This window comes from Dendrobates tinctorius, unplaced genomic scaffold (genome assembly GCF_039654945.1).
Source record: "Dendrobates tinctorius isolate UK_male_01 unplaced genomic scaffold, ASM3965494v1 ptg000515l, whole genome shotgun sequence".
Taxonomy (NCBI): Eukaryota; Metazoa; Chordata; class Amphibia; order Anura; family Dendrobatidae; genus Dendrobates; species Dendrobates tinctorius.
Window position 1 is genome coordinate 837,115 of NW_027362174.1, and position 16,459 is coordinate 853,573.

A 16,459-nucleotide genomic window follows, 5' to 3' on the forward strand; every position below is an offset into this window, starting at 1 on the left:
CCCGTCTCTCACAGGAGCGCTCGCTCTGCCGGCTGTCGTGTCGCCCGTCTCTCTCACAGGAGCGATCGCTCTGCCGACTGTCGTCTCGCCCGTCTCTCACAGGAGCGCTCGCTCTGCCGGCTGTCGTTTCGCCTGTCTCTCACAGGAGCGCTCGCTCTGCCGGCTGTCATCTCTCTCACAGGAGCGCTCGCTCTGGCGGCTGTCGCCTTGCCCGTCTCTCACAGGAGCGCTCGCTCTGCCGGCTGTCATTTCGCCCGTCGCTCACAGGAGCGCTCGCTCTGCCGGCTGTCATTTCGCCCGTCTCTCACAGGAGCGCTCGCTCTGCCGGCTGTCGTTTCGCCCGTCGCTCACAGGAGCGCTCGCTCTGCCGGCTGTCGTTTCGCCCGTCTCTCACAGGAGCGCTCGCTCTGCCGGCTGTTGTGTCGCCCGTCTCTCTCACAGGAGCGCTCGCTCTGCCGACTGTCGTCTCGCCCGTCTCTCACAGGAGCGCTCGCTCTGCCGGCTGTCGTTTCGCCTGTCTCTCACAGGAGCGCTCGTTCTGCCGGCTGTCGTCTCTCTCACAGGAGCGCTCGCTCTGCCGGCTGTCGCCTTGCCCGTCTCTCACAGTAGCGCTCGCTCTGCCGGCTGTCATTTCGCCCGTCTCTCACAGGAGCGCTCGCTCTGCCGGCTGTCGTTTCGTCCGTCGCTCACAGGAGCGCTCGCTCTGCCGGCTGTCGTTTCGCCCGTCTCTCACAGGAGCGCTCGCTCTGCCGGCTGTCGTGTCGCCCGTCTCTCTCACAGGAGCGCTCGCTCTGACGGCTGTCGTCTCACCCGTCTCTCACAGGAGCACTCGCTCTGCCGGCTGTCGTCTCGCCCGTCTCTCACAGGAGCGCTCGCTCTGCCGGCTGTCGCCTTGCCCGTCTCTCACAGGAACGCTCGCTCTGCCGGCTGTCATTTCGCCCGTCTCTCACAGGAGCGCTCGCTCTGCCGGCTGTCGTTTTGCCCGTCGCTCACAGGAGCGCTCGCTCTGCCGGCTGTCGTTTCGCCCGTCTCTCACAGGAGCGCTCGCTCTGCCGGCTCTCGTGTCGCCCGTCTCTCTCACAGGAGCGCTCGCTCTGCCGACTGTCTTCTCGCCCGTCTCTCACAGGAGCGCTCGCTCTGCCGGCTGTCGTTTCGCCTGTCTCACAGGAGCGCTCGCTCTGCCGGCTGTCATCTCTCTCACAGGAGCGCTCGCTCTGGCGGCTGTCACCTTGCCCGTCGCTCACAGGAGCGCTCGCTCTGCCGGCTGTCATTTCGCCCGTCGCTCACAGGAGCGCTCGCTCTGCCGGCTGTCATTTCGCCCGTCTCTCACAGGAGCGCTCGCTCTGCCGGCTGTCGTTTCGCCCGTCGCTCACAGGAGCGCTCGCTCTGCCGGCTGTCGTTTCGCCCGTCTCTCACAGGAGCGCTCGCTCTGCCGGCTGTTGTGTCGCCCGTCTCTCACAGGAGCGCTCGCTCTGCCGACTGTCGTCTCGCCCGTCTCTCACAGGAGCGCTCGCTCTGCCGGCTGTCGTTTCGCCTGTCTCTCACAGGAGCGCTCGTTCTGCCGGCTGTCGTCTCTCTCACAGGAGCGCTCGCTCTGCCGGCTGTCGCCTTGCCCGTCTCTCACAGTAGCGCTCGCTCTGCCGGCTGTCGTTTCGTCCGTTGCTCACAGGAGCGCTCGCTCTGCCGGCTGTCGTTTCACCCGTCTCTCACAGGAGCGCTCGCTCTGCCGGCTGTCGTGTCGCCCGTCTCTCTCACAGGAGCGCTCGCTCTGCCGACTGTCGTCTCGCCCGTCTCTCTCACAGGAGCGCTCGCTCTGCCGACTGTCTTCTCGCCCGTCTCTCACAGGAGCGCTCGCTCTGCCGGCTGTCGTTTCGCCTGTCTCTCACAGGAGCGCTCGCTCTGCCGGCTGTCATCTCTCTCACAGGAGCGCTCGCTCTGGCGGCTGTCACCTTGCCCGTCTCTCACATGAGCGCTCGCTCTGCCGGCTGTCATTTCGCCCGTCGCTCACAGGAGCGCTCGCTCTGCCGGCTGTCATTTCACCCGTCTCTCACAGGAGCGCTCGCTCTGCCGGCTGTCATTTCGCCCGTCGCTCACAGGAGCGCTCGCTCTGCCGGCTGTCGTTTCGCCCGTCTCTCACAGGAGCGCTCGCTCTGCCGGCTGTTGTGTCGCCCGTCTCTCACAGGAGCGCTCGCTCTGCCGACTGTCGTCTCGCCCGTCTCTCACAGGAGCGCTCGCTCTGCCGACTGTCGTTTCGCCCGTCTCTCACAGGAGCGCTCGCTCTGCCGGCTGTCGTCTCGCCTGTCTCTCACAGGAGCGCTCGCTCTGCCGGCTGTTGTGTCGCCCGTCTCTCACAGGAGCGCTCGCTCTGCCGACTGTCGTCTCGCCCGTCTCTCACAGGAGCGCTCGCTCTGCCGGCTGTCGTTTCGCCCGTCTCTCACAGGAGCGCTCGCTCTGCCGACTGTCGTCTCGCCTGTCTCTCACAGGAGCGCTCGCTCTGCCGGCTGTCGCCTCGCCCGTCTCTCACAGGAGCGCTCGCTCTGCCGGCTGTCGCCTCGCCCGTCTCTCACAGGAGCGCTCGCTCTGCCGGCTGTCGCCTCGCCCGTCTCTCACAGGAGCGCTCGCTCTGCCGACTGTCGTCTCGCCCGTCTCTCTCACAGGAGCGCTCGCTCTGCCGGCTGTCGCCTCGCCCGTCTCTCACAGGAGCGCTCGCTCTGCCGGCTGTCGTTTCGCCCGTCTCTCACAGGAGCGCTCGCTCTGCCGGCTGTCGTGTCGCCCGTCTCTCTCACAGGAGCACTCGCTCTGCCGGCTGTCGTTTCGCCCGTCTCTCACAGGAGCGCTCGCTCTGCCGGCTGTCGCCTCGCCCGTCTCTCACAGGAGCGCTCGCTCTGCCGGCTGTCGTCTCGCCCGTCTCTCTCACAGGAGCGCTCGCTCTGCCGGCTGTCGTCTCGCCCGTCTCTCTCACAGGAGCGCTCGCTCTGCCGACTGTCGTCTCGCCCGTCTCTCTCACAGGAGCGCTCGCTCTGCCGGCTGTCGCCTCGCCCGTCTCTCACAGGAGCGCTCGCTCTGCCGGCTGTCGTTTCGCCCGTCTCTCACAGGAGCGCTCGCTCTGCCGGCTGTCGTCTCGCCCGTCTCTCTCACAGGAGCGCTCGCTCTGCCGGCTGTCGTCTCGCCCGTCTCTCTCACAGGAGCGCTCGCTCTGCCGGCTGTCATTTTGCCGCCGGGCGCTCTCTGGGCCGGTTGTGGAGGACACCTGTCGCTCAGGACGCTCCCGCCGCCATCGCAGCTTCTTCTGAGGCGTCTCTCTCCGGTTTCTAGATGTCCTTCCCCCTTTTTTGTCTTCTTGTATTTGTTATCAGTTTTTGTGCTAAATTTAAAAAAAAAAAATTATCTTGTCTGTAACTGATTTTTTTGTGACTTTTGTGGATGAAACGCAAGTTGTGAACGGGACGAGCGGGGAGAGGGGCCGGAGGAGGGGCTACGTGCAGCCGGACACGGGGGATTGGCTGGCAGCCGCCTGGCCCCGCCCCGGGCTGCAGGTGCAGGTATAAGACCGTGCGGGTGTGGCGCCGGGGACTGCTGGGCGGCGGGTACAGGTGAGGCGGGCGGCGGCGCGGAGCTCCCGGGGCGGCTGGTACCGCGCTGCCCCCTTTCTGGTGGTCCTTGTTCACACTGCGCGGTCCGATAGTTAACCCTGAGGTGCCGCACAGATTTCTCTCCTCACCGCGTGTCGCCCCCCGAACCAGAGCCCCCTGCGGAGGAGAGCGGGACCCCGGTACAGGCACGGGGGCGGCCTCGTGCGTCCTGCTGGGGGGGGGGGGGTCCTGCTGGCTCTGTGTGTGTGTGGGGGGGGGTCCTGCTGGCTCTGTGTGGGGGGGGGGGTCCTGCTGGCTCTGTGTGGTGTGTGGGGGGGGTCCTGCTGGCTCTGTGTGGTGGTGGGGGGGGGGTCCTGCTGGCTCTGTGTGGTGGTGGGGGGGGGGCGTCCTGCTGGCTCTGTGTGTGTGTGGGGGGGGGTCCTGCTGGCTCTGTGTGGTGGTGGGGGGGGGGCGTCCTGCTGGCTCTGTGTGTGTGTGGGGGGGGGTCCTGCTGGCTCTGTGTGTGTGTGTGTGGGGGGGGGTCCTGCTGGCTCTGTGTGTGTGTGTGGGGGGGGGGGTCCTGCTGGCTCTGTGTGGTGGTGGGGGGGGGGGGGTCCTGCTGGCTCTGTGGTGGGGGGGGTCCTGCTGGCTCTGTGGTGGGGGGGGGGGGGTCCTGCTGGCGCTGGGGGTCTTCTGCCTGTGACCCTCCTTCCTGATCTCTTCCAGGAACCATGAGCTGCTTCACTTGTATCAAAGTCCTGATGGTCCTATTCAACCTGGCCATATTTGTAAGTATGGGAGCCAGACCCCTCCTGCCTTTTCTGGGGGGCTGTGGGGTCGTGGCCATGTGTAGGGGGGGGGGGGGCTGCAGGGTTGTGGTGTAGAGAAGGATTGTGGGGGGGAGGATTGTGGGGTTGGGGGGGGCATCTCCTGCTTGGTGTGCTGGTGGAGGAGGGGGGGTTGTCTCCTAGGGGGGGGGGGCCCTGCAGCCAGTGCCTTTCCTTTAACCCTATCTGCACTTGTTAGAAGCTGGCGATCAATGCCCCCCCCCATATACCAGTAGGGAGGGGCAGACGTGACGGCCCGTGCTTGCATCCTGGTCCTCTCTGTTCAGCAGCTTTGGGGTCACGGTGTGAGGACTGTTCCCGGGATTGTTGGGGGCTGTGTAGTGACTCTTCTCCTCTCTTGCAGTTGGCCGGGGGGACGCTGCTGGGGGTCGGGATCTGGGTGAGTGTGGACAGCAGCTCCTTCCTGAAGATCTTTGGCACGATCCCGAATAACGTGGCCACTCAGTTCGTCAATGTCGGCTACTTCCTGATCGCCATCGGGGCGCTCCTGCTGATCCTCGGCTTCCTGGGCTGCTGCGGCGCACAGAAGGAGAGCAAGTGTCTGCTGATAACGGTGAGGAGGTGCCGCTCATCCAGATGACTGCTGCCGGCAGCCCACATGGCGCTGATGGGGGTGCGGCTGTCGCTAGGCACTTAGGGCGGGGTTGGAGTGACGGTGTATGAGAATTTTGGGAGGCAGGTGCTGCACTAGGTGGTGGGTTGGGATAATGGTGTATGTGGTGGAGGGAAGCTTTGGCTGGAGGGGGGATTCTTAGTAGCACATGCAGTGTGGGGGGCTTCGGATGGAGGAGGGCTGCTAGTGGCGCGTGCGGTGGGTGGGCTGCTGGTGGCGCGTGTGATAGGGGCTTGGACTGCAGGAGGGTCATTAGTGGTGTATTGGGTGACTCTTGTCTTCCCTTCTCCAGTTCTTCTGCATCGTGCTGATCATCTTCATCGCGGAGGTCGCAGGCGCGGTGGTCGCTCTCGTTTATTCCTCTGTGGTAAGTCTCCCACGTTTCGGCCTCTGCCCTTCTCGCTCCTAGGAATGATGCAGCCGCTCACTGGTTGTAGGGATCTGGGGTTGCTGTGTTCATGTTCTTCCAGTCTGGGAGTCGCACAGCAGACTCTTTCCCCGGCAGCAGAGAATGGAGCCATGTACACACGTCTGTGCCAAATCCCGCCATTCACGCCTCTTGAGTGGCAGGTGGTGTGGCGGGAGGTTTGGGGGCTGCGGGGTCGTGGTGTGGGAGGATCATGCCTCTTGACTGTGGCGGGAAGGATTGGGGGCTGCTGGGTCGTGGTGTGGGGGGAGGATCACGCCTCTTGATTGTGGCGGGAGGATTGGGGGCTGCAGGGTCGTGGTGTGTGTGTGTGTGGGGGGGATCATGCCTCTTGATTGTGGCGGGAGGATTGGGGGGCTACTGGGTCATGGTGTGGGGGAGGATTGGGGGCTGTGGGGGGGGATCACGCCTCTTGATTGGGGGCTGCGGGGTCGTGGGGGGATCACGCCTCTTGATTGTGGGGGGAGGATTGGGGGCTGCGGGGTCGTGGTGTGGGGGGAGGATCACGCCTCTTGATTGGGGGGGGTGGAGCATGCCTCTTGATTGTGGTGGGAGGATTGGGGGCTGTGGGGTCATGGTGTTGGGGGGAGGATTGGGGGCTGCAGGGTCGTGGTGTGGGGGGAGGATCACGCCTCTTGAATGGGGGCTGCAGGGTCGTGGTGGGGGGGACGATTGGGGGGCTGCGGGGTCGTGGTGTGAGGGGAGGATCACACCTCTTGATTGTGGCGGGAGGATTGGGGACTGCAGGGTTGTGTGGGGGGAGGATCACGCCTCTTGATTGTGGCGGGAGGACTGGGGGCTGCAGGGTCGTGGTGTGGGGGGAGGATCACGCCTCTTGATTGTGGCGGGGGGCTGCGGGGTCATGGATTGGGGGCTGCAGGGTTGTGGTGTGGGGGGAGGATTGGGGGCTGCAGGGTTGCGGTGTGTGTGGGGGGAGGATCATGCCTCTTGATTGTGGCGGGAGGATTGGGGGCTGCGGGGTCGTGGTGTGGGGGAGGATCACGCCTCTTGATTGTGGGGGGAGGATTGGGGGGCTGCAGGGTTGTGGTGTGGGGGGAGGATTGGGGGCTGCAGGGTTGCGGTGTGTGTGTGGGGGGAGGATCATGCCTCTTGATTGTGGCGGGAGGATTGGGGGCTGCGGGGTCGTGGTGTGGGGGAGGATCACGCCTCTTGATTGTGGGGGGAGGATTGGGGGGGCTGCGGGGTCGTGGTGTGGGGGGAGGATTGGGGGGCTGCGGGGTCGTGGTGTGGGGGGAGGATTTGGGGGGGGCTGCGGGGTCGTGGTGTGGGGGGAGGATTTGGGGGGCTGCGGGGTCGTGGTGTGGGGGGAGGATTGGGGGGCTGCGGGGTCGTGGTGTGTGTGTGTGTGGGGGGCGAGGATCACGCCTCTTGATTGTGGCGGGAGGATTGGGGGCTGTGGGGTCGTGGTGTGGGGGAGGATTGGAGGCTGCGGGGTCGTGGTGTGGGGGGAGGATCACGCCTCTTGACTGTGGCGAGGTCCCTCCCTTGCAGCAGGACCAGTGTCAGTTGCGCTCTGCCCCGAATATCTGCCCAAACTGTGGCGCCTTAGAGGCCAGAAGGCTGCGTCTCGCGTGACGTGTGGCCCCAGGATAAGCGGTGCCCCTTGATGCTCCCCCTAAATGACTGCCGATCTGCCATCTTTCTAGGCGGAGTCCTTCTTGACTTCAGTCCTGACTCCAGTTCTACAGAAGGATTACGGAGAAAATAAGGATGTGACGAAGATCTGGGACGACATGATGTCTGAGGTGAGCGTGGTGCCACGTGGTGACTGTGGTGGTCCGTGCCCCCTGCTCGTCACGCTCTGCTTCTCTTACAGCTGAAGTGTTGTGGAATAAACAACTACCGCGACTTCAATAATTCTAAGTTTGTGCAATCGACCGGGGAATACCCAGCACCGTGCTGCAACTCCACGGTCACCCCGTGCACCATGCAGGCGGCACAGGCCAGCTACAGACCGGTGAGTGCTGTGGGCTCCGAGCGCCGCGTGTGCTCTCCAACCCTGCAGCTGCTGACCTCCCCCTCTCCTCACAGGGCTGCCTGCAACAAATCGTGGACCTGCTGAAGTCAAATGCCGCCATCGTGGGTGGAGTGGCCGCAGGGATCTGTGCGCTGGAGGTAGGTGATCCGCAGGACAATGTCTGGAGCAGAGGCGTAGCTAGGGTCTTGGTTCAGTGGTGGGGGGGGCAACACTTCTGAGTGGCCCTTAATTACAACTAGCTGACACACCCTAATAGTGGAGGAGAACCTCAGCAGATGACCACGCTGTTACTTAAATTAATCTCTATATAAAGACCAATATAGATATTACCGCCATATGGTCAGTGGTAGATACCAGTCCTACAAAACATAAGTGATCACAGCTACAGATAATGACTTACCGCTGACTATCTTTCTGATGGAATCGTTCACTTTTCCCGTCTTTTCCATCTGGCCCAGACCGACATCACGACGACTCCTCCAGACAGGACTCTGCTACAGAGAATACAACGACACGTTTCACTTCTCATATTCCAGCCCCATCACCATCTATTACCAATCTCCATATCCTCCTGATACCCCAATACTGAGCCGTATGTGTCCCTATTACTGCACCTGATGCCCCGATGCTGAGCCGCTGCCGTATGTGTCCTTATTACTACACCTGATACCCCGATACTGAGCCGCTGCCGTATGTGTCCTTATTACTACACCTGATACCCCGATACTGAGCCGCTGCCGTATGTCCTTATTACTGCACCTGATACCCTGATACTGAGCCTCTGCCGTATGTGTCCTTATTACTACACCTGATACCCCAATACTGAGCCTCTGCCGTATGTGTCCTTATTACTGCACCTGATACCCCAATACTGAGCCTCTGCCGTATGTGTCCTTATTACTACACCCGATACCCCGATACTGAGCCGCTGCCGTATGTCCTTATTACTGCACCTGATACCCTGATACTGAGCCTCTGCCGTATGTGTCCTTATTACTGCACCTGATACCCCAATACTGAGCCGCTGCCGTATGTGTCCTTATTACTGCACCTGATACCCCAATACTGAGCCTCTGCCGTATGTGTCCTTATTACTGCACCTGATACCCCAATACTGAGCCTCTGCCGTATGTGTCCTTATTACTACACCTGATACCCCAATACTGAGCCGCTGCCGTATGTGTCCTTATTACTGCACCTGATACCCCAATACTGAGCCGCTGCTGCCGTATGTGTCCCTATTACTGCACCTGATACCCCAATACTGAGCCGCTGCTGCCGTATGTGTCCCTATTACTACACCTGATACCCCAATACTGAGCCGCTGCCGTATGTGTCCTAATTACTACACCTGATACCCCAATACAGAGCCGCTGCCGTATGTGTCCTTATTACTACACCTGATACCCCAATACTGAGCCTCTGCCGTATGTGTCCCTATTACTACACCCGATACCCCAATACTGAGCCGCTGCTGCCGTATGTGTCCCTATTACTACACCTGATACCCCAATACTGAGCCTCTGCTGCCGTATGTGTCCCTATTACTGCACCTATTATGTGGTTCTGTGTGATGTCTAAATTCTAAAGTAACTCTCTATAATATAGTAATGCCGGGTGCAAGTGCCCTTTAAAATAAGGCCCACATTTTGCTCCCTAGAATGTAATAATGCCCTGTGTGCCCCTTTGACAGTAACAGTAACTTGAGTTCCCCTATAACAATAAGTGCCCACTTTACATTTGATAATGTGCAGAGGTTTCCCCTTGTACAGCTCCCCTATACACAGTTTAATGCCTCCCTGTATAGTACCACCCACAGATTATACTGACCCCTTAGTAGCCCCCAAACTGATGGCACAAAAACACTGATGGCCCCCTAGATAGTCCTCAATATAGTATAATGTACTCTCCATTGGCCTCCATATAGCATAATGCAGACTCTATAGTATAATGCACCCCCATAGGCAGACCCTGTAGTATAAGGCAGCACCCATAAAATATAAATGCCTCTTCTTCCTGGTTCCACCGCTGCTCTGAGCGCCCACACATCTGCGGACTGCAGGCGCCGGCTAGTGACGTCATCGCAACACCTGTCAGTGTTGGCGTCAGTGGCGCAACGCTCTCTCTCATCAATGAGGTCAGCTGTATCGGCATGTAGCCGATACAGCTGAACCTGCGATGACGGGCGGGGGCCCACTGCTGGCACAGGGGCTCCCCGCCTGCTCAGGGGCCCCATGGCAGTCGGGCGGCATTGCAGGGGATCGATTCTCCCTGCTCTGCCACAGAATGTAACTGTACTGGCACGCTCTGCACGCCGATACAGCTACGGTACTGGTCTGGAGTATTCCACTGTCCATGGCGGCAGTGAGGGTCAGATGCTTGGTGACCACCCCCCCCCCCAGAAGATGGAGGATGTCACTGGGAGACCCTCAGAACCCAGGGATCATACACCCACCACCGTGTGACATGAGCATGGCTCTTTCAGGGACCCTGGGGGGAGAGTGGCTGCATTACCACATACAGCCTGTGGATGGGGCTGACACTGGCCGGGTCAGCACACTGAGCTCTGATCTCTCCGCAGCTGGCTGCCATGGTGGTATCCATGTACTTGTACTGCAAGATCGACAAGGAGGGCTCCATCCACTGAGGTCGTGGAGCGGCTGTGTCCATCGTGTAAAAGACATTTCAAGAGGACAAGTGGTGCAATGTGACGTGAACACGCGGTACTGGGACCCCCGCCCGACTCCGTGCTGGCAGTCTGATCTGGACCCAACACTGTCCCATCCCGGGGTCCTGCTGCGGCTGCTGTGACTGCATTGCACCTTTCATTCCCTCCTCGCCCATTTTGTGACATGAATCTGAATGTAAATGTAATTTTTGTATTAATATTTGATGTAATAAAGTCGCTGTTCACTCTACTGCTCTCTGGTGTCTGCTCATGCCTCATTGTGGGGTGATGGCTGCTCCATGTGGAAGGCCCAGCACTGATGGCAGGCCCGGATGACGATGGGTTATGTTGCTGGGGGGTCTGATTGCCCATTATCCCTGCACTGATTATTGTGACAGATGGCCGCGCTAACAGATTAGTCAGTGACTGAACTTTCTGCTGTAGTGTGCAGTGACGTCGCCTCATCTGGGGCCACGTCCGGCAGCTTGACCGCCGTCTGAGACACTATATGTTACCGCTCCTGACTTCATCTTGGAAAGAAATACATTTAGAAAGAAACTAAAATGAAGTCCATGATAAGGGGGTCTCAGAAATGTCTGTGTAATGGACTTAGGAAAACCATAGGAAAGTGAGAAACGAAACTTGGAGGCTAGGAGGACCCCTACCCCCCAAGCTGGGTGTCGGCATACATACTTACTGGCTAATACCAGCACAGATCAGATGAGCGAATTATATTGTTACAATGCGTGAATTCTAATAACCTATATAAAGACTGCCCGGATGATGTAAGATCAGCTTTGATTCTTAATGTATCAGCGTGTCTCCTCTGTGCACATACTTGAATTTTACCATTTAATTTGGAACAGGCACAACCTCTCAGAACATCCCACATTATGTGGCAACGACACCGCTGGTAGTTGGGGGATCAGTGGCGGCTGCACCACATCCTCCTAGTCCTGCAGCTGCTGCAGTAGATCTTTGAGGATTATCACTCTTATCCACTGGGGTGAACAAACTTGCAAGAAACAAAACTCTTGTGAAAGCCTCTGTTGGCACAGAATGATTGCGCTGTGCTCAGAGCATCATGGCAGCCAGTCCTTTAGCTGCACCTTCTCACCTGCCTGTCGGCTCAGTCTCCCCCTCTGACAGCTCCATAGATCAGAGATGGCACAAATGGAGAGAAACAGGCAGGTGCAGGTAAATGGCTGCTGTGATGCACCTAGTGCCTGTGCACAGTATGAACAGTCATGTGCTGACAGGTGCGTAAAAGAACCTCTTCATATTGGTGCACTTGGCTGTACTGTGCACCCATCGCTGATCCTACAAATGTCTCTAGAGTTTAGTGGTACAGATCACACGTTTCTGCTGCCCTGAGATCAATGGCTCAAGTGCCAAGTCAGTAATGTTCTCATAGTCCGCAGCAATAAATCACAACTTTATCTGCAAGAGGAGATGAAAATAACGAGCAATAAAACCCTCCAAAGGCAGATAAAACAACCCTGCAAGGCCAGAAACACATCTGTGCAGGTACCAGAGGCAGCTGGAGGGAGAAAGTTGGACCAAGAAGATGTAACACCAGCATCCCTGCATGCCTCCACTCCTCCATCCCAGCAGGGACATACCGCCCTGCTGCGTCTCCTGCCCTGTGATTTGCACACATCATGCAGGTCTCCTGGAGATGCAATTGGAGCGCAGACATGCTCCCTGTCTCTTAGAGACAGTGCATGTGCACACACTCATAATGTTTCACCAGCCAAAAGCTGGAAGGCACTTAGTACTTAAGGCACCTCCATCTGTTTGGAGATGTCGAAGCAACAATTATCTTGGTCAGTCTGCAAGCTGCTAATCTGTTAGATCCCTGTACAGCCCAGTTTACCAGCAACAGTCCTGTCTGAATCGGTACCCAATCCTGAAACTGCACCTGCGGTGTCTGAACCCGTACATGAGGTTCCCAGACCCGTGCTTGAGACCTGCATTATTTGTTCCTGCTCCAGAGTCATTCTCTTCTAAATTAGCTCTGATATCTCTTCCATGAGAATCCGGTCCTGCCTTGAAATCTAAGTCCATGTCTTCTGTCCTGATCTTTGGAGAATCTGCCACGGTCCTGGGATCTGTCCTGGAGTGGCATCTGAGGTCCACCTGTGGCTCAAGTCTAACCCCACCATCAGGGGCTCTAGTGAAAACCCAGGTGTTCGCTTAGCTGCTCCGCTACAGGCTCTCCACAGTCCATGACACAGTGGATGCATGATCCACCAGAGAGAGGAGAAATCAGAGGAGGCCAGATTTGTCTTAAGAGAAGACAGGTGAGTCTGGAGAAAGACCTGATACTGTAAGGGGACAGAGGAATCTGGAAGGATGAGGACATAAGGGTATGTGCACACGATGCGGATCCGCAGGCATTGTACACTACAATGATGATCAATGGATTTTAAAAACCGCAGTGCACATGCTGCTGATTTTTCTGTGCGGATTTACTGCGGTTTGACACTTGTTCCATTGTACAGGTGTCAAAACGCAGGGGAAACCGCAGGGTAATCCGCAGATAAAACGCAGGTCATTTTACCTGCAAATCCGTGCGGAAAAATCCACAGCACAATCCGTACCGTGTGCACATGGCCTAACCCTCGCCTTTGGTATCCTCCACCATCCCTTGTAGGTTGTGAGCCCTCGCCGGCAGGGTCCGCTCTCCTCCTGGACCAGTCGTGACTTGCATTGTTTAAGATTGCTTGTTTTTTTTTATTATGTGCATGTAAAGCGCCATGGCTTAAATGGCACTATAATAATAGGAGTCTGGTGGCAGTGAGGTTGTACTGGTGATGGCAGTTGTACTGGTCTTGGAGGTTGTTGGACTCCTTTCACCCCTTTGTCTTCTCTGCTTTCACAGTTCCTGCTCTGCTGTTGTTTGTAATCTCAGTTTTCTGCATCACTGGATGAACCAGTTCTCACAGTTATTCCGTGACGCCCGGTGATGGTGCAGAGTCCTTTGTCAGCCACTGTACAGAGAGCCGCCCGCGCAGCTGGGCCTGGCTGCAGACGATCAGCTCTGCTACACATGGCGCGAGGCGGTAGCCATGGGTGAAAAACTCGGCTTCCACGTCCCGACACACTGTGGATACATGGATGTCCAGGCAGGCTCTGAGGACTGTGGGGGTGCTCTGCCCTTGCAGACTGCATGAATGGCCACTAAACAATAAATTATGCAGAAGTATGTACAGTAGATAGCGGGTGCAAAACTGTGGATGATTCTCTTAGAACATACTAGCTGAAGAGCACGGCGCTGCCCGGGCATAGTAACGAACTGTGGTTAGTTATAACAAATTATTATCCTCCATCCCATAGTCCCGTGCCCATATACCCATCATACATATCCACCATCCCATAGTCCAGTGCCCATATACCCATCACATATCCTCCATCCCATAGTCCCGTGCCCATATACCCATCACATATCCTCCATCCCATAGTCCCGTGCCCATATACCCATCACATATCCTCCATCCCATAGTCCTGTGCCCATATACCCATCATACATATCCTCCATCCCATAGTCCCGTGCCCATATACCCATCATACATATCCACCATCCCATAGTCCCGTGCCCATATACCCATCATACATATTCTCCATCCCATAGTCCCGTGCCCATATACCCATCACATATCCTCCATCCCATAGTCCCGTGCCCATATACCCCTCATACATATCCTCCATCCCATAGTCCAGTGCCCATATTCCCATCATACATATCCTCCATCCCATAGTCCCGTGCCCATATTCCCATCATACATATCCTCCATCCCATAGTCGAGTGCCCATATACCCATCATACAGATCCGCCATCCCATAGTCCCGTGCCCATATACCCGTCACACATCCTCCATCCCATAGTCGAGTGCCCATATACCCATCATACAGATCCGCCATCCCATAGTCCCGTGTCCATATACCCATCATACATATCCTCCATCCCATAGTCCCGTGCCCATATACCCATCACACATCCTCCATCCCATAGTCAACCATTATGACATCATAATGAGTGGCGGGGCTTGCAACCTATGATGACATCAGCGTCGTCATGGCAACCATTATGACATCATAATGAGGGGCGGGGCTTGACGCGCACACACTTTTTCCCCATTATGTAGACAGGGGCAAAATTGTTTGGTAAATTGGAATGCGCGGGGTTAAAATTTCACCTCACAACATAGCCTATGACACTCTCGGGGTCCAGAGGTGTGACTGTGCCAAATTTTGTGGCTGTAGCTGCGACGGTGCGGATGCCAATCCCGGACACACACACACACACACACACACACACACACACATACATACATACATACATACATACATACATACATACACACTTTGAGCTTTATATATTAGATAAAGCTGAGTGTAGAGCCCGACCCACTCCACATAGCCACATTCACTATAATATCCCACATCAGTAGTGTTGAGCATTCCGATACCGCAAGTATCGGGTATCGGCCGATATTTGCGGTATCGGAATTCTGATACTGGTTCCGATACTTTTAGCATATCGAATACAGGAATCGGAAGTTCCCATAATGCTATGAGCCAGTTTGATTTGATTCACCCAATGACAATCCTCAGAAGTGTCGGCACATCCTGTTAGGCATGTTAACTATTGGCATGGTTGTGATTGGCTGCTGAAATGATGTCATGATGCACTATAAAAGCCGCCGCTGCCATTTAGGATTCACTCTGCTGTGAATTCAGTTCCCTAACTGAACAGGCTGCTGTTCAAGACTGTGAGGGGCAGTTAGAAATAGCGATTTTCACAATCATATTGTGCTTTACCCAGGCTACATAATCTACCACTGTACCTTTCTTTTGCCTTGAGCAGTGTTCACAGCTGTCTGCAAGGTCTGTGTGAGTGCAGCTCACGCTGAGTAGTGTGTCCTGCAGCTACGTCTGGTTGTAGGCCGCTCAGCGTGTCACTGCCTCATACATATTTTTCTTTTATTGCAGCTCATTTTTCATTCTCCTATTAGTGTGCATCCATCCGTATCCATCTACATTGGTTGGTTGCAAACACTATATAGGAGTAGACAGCGGAGCCTCTCTGCAGCCTTTCAGTGCTAGTGCCCAGTTCTCTGCACTGTTCACGGCTGTCTGAGAGGTCTCTGTGTGTGAGTGCAGCTCACGCTGAGTAGTGTGTCCTGCAGCTACGTCTGGTTGTAGGCCGCTCAGCGTGCGTCACTGCCTCACACATATTTTTCTTTTATTGCAGCTCATTTTTCATTCTATTAGTGTGCATCCATCCGTATCCATCTACATTGGTTGGTTGCAAACACTATATAGGAGTAGATGGAGGAGCCTTTTTTCTGGATTGTGCCCTTCAGCTGCAGCCAGATTAGTATTACCCTATTTTTTGGAGCCTCATTGTGATGAACAGCCCACCGCTGTTCGCCCAATACGGTGACTAACGGGGGTCCCGCTGCCACCAAAATGCGACGGACAGCGGACCCTGTGTCACCACTATGTCACAATCCCACCACTGACACGGGTGTATCAGCGGACGGAGGGACGCGACACACTGCCGGCACACGGCTATCACAGGCGCAGTGGGGGCTTATCTTAGTTATCCCACCACTGGCACCATGCGACAAAAATATCCAGCAAGCTAATCTTGCTCTACAATTTGACGCAGGGGGGTATTTTGGGTGCCCCACCACTGCTATCAATCTTCCAAGTACTGTGGGGATTTATGTATATACCACTCTCTCAGTTCCACTTTGGAACTCGCAGCTCTCCGGCGCCCCCCTTACACTCAGGTCAGTCAGGGAACTGCACCTAGGATAATTAGTCGCCGGATGGGCTACCTGTTGTGAGCCGGCGATTAGGCTTCTGCAGTAAGGGAATTATCAATGCTGTGGCCGCAGCCCCTCATTCAGCAATATAAGACCCTTCCGGACTGCCAGCAAGCCGCAATAACCGTACACAACGCGCTGCCACCATCCACAGTTTACTTAATTCACAGTGTTAAATTAAGAGGGTCCGTGGCAAACCCCTTGAATTAGCGATTATCTAACAAAGGCGTATAGTTCGATTCTTAGAGCATGGAGACAGATCTAAATAACCTTATCATTTATTTTCCGAAAGAGGACAGTGATTATACAGATAAAAGTTGCTATAAAGTTGAGACATAAAATAAGTACAGATACAAATATAAAATAAAGGGATTAAAAACAGAGGTACACTCATGGTTGTTCATGACTCTTTAGGCAAAACCATGCGGCTGAGGGGGGTGGAGCCACACATCTCCACTCATCTGGAGTTCTTGTCAGCATGGACTCTGCAGCTGC

The 16,459-nt window shown here is 56.5% G+C and overlaps 1 protein-coding gene across 1 annotated transcript; it reads left to right on the top strand.

Annotated features, from left to right (window-relative positions):
• The first annotated feature begins 3,582 nt into the window (after positions 1-3,582).
• On the top strand, positions 3,583-10,377 carry TSPAN1 (tetraspanin 1). Its single transcript, XM_073564992.1, has 8 exons — positions 3,583-3,772; positions 4,299-4,360; positions 4,764-4,973; positions 5,326-5,400; positions 7,128-7,226; positions 7,298-7,438; positions 7,513-7,596; positions 10,041-10,377. Exons 2-8 carry the CDS (start codon positions 4,304-4,306, stop codon positions 10,104-10,106), a joined length of 732 nt encoding a protein of 243 aa, XP_073421093.1. The 5' UTR covers positions 3,583-3,772; positions 4,299-4,303; the 3' UTR covers positions 10,107-10,377.
• Positions 10,378-16,459: the final 6,082 nt, after the last annotated feature.

Bases quoted from the DNA above. Each gene is read 5' to 3' on its own strand.
- TSPAN1 (XM_073564992.1), top strand. From the start codon at position 4,304: ATGAGCTGCTTCACTTGTATCAAAGTCCTGATGGTCCTATTCAACCTG. The intron at 4,361-4,763 runs GTAAGTATGGGA...CCTCTCTTGCAG, and splicing joins TATTCAACCTGGCCATATTT to TTGGCCGGGGGGACGCTGCT. The intron at 7,227-7,297 runs GTGAGCGTGGTG...CTTCTCTTACAG, and splicing joins GGGACGACATGATGTCTGAG to CTGAAGTGTTGTGGAATAAA.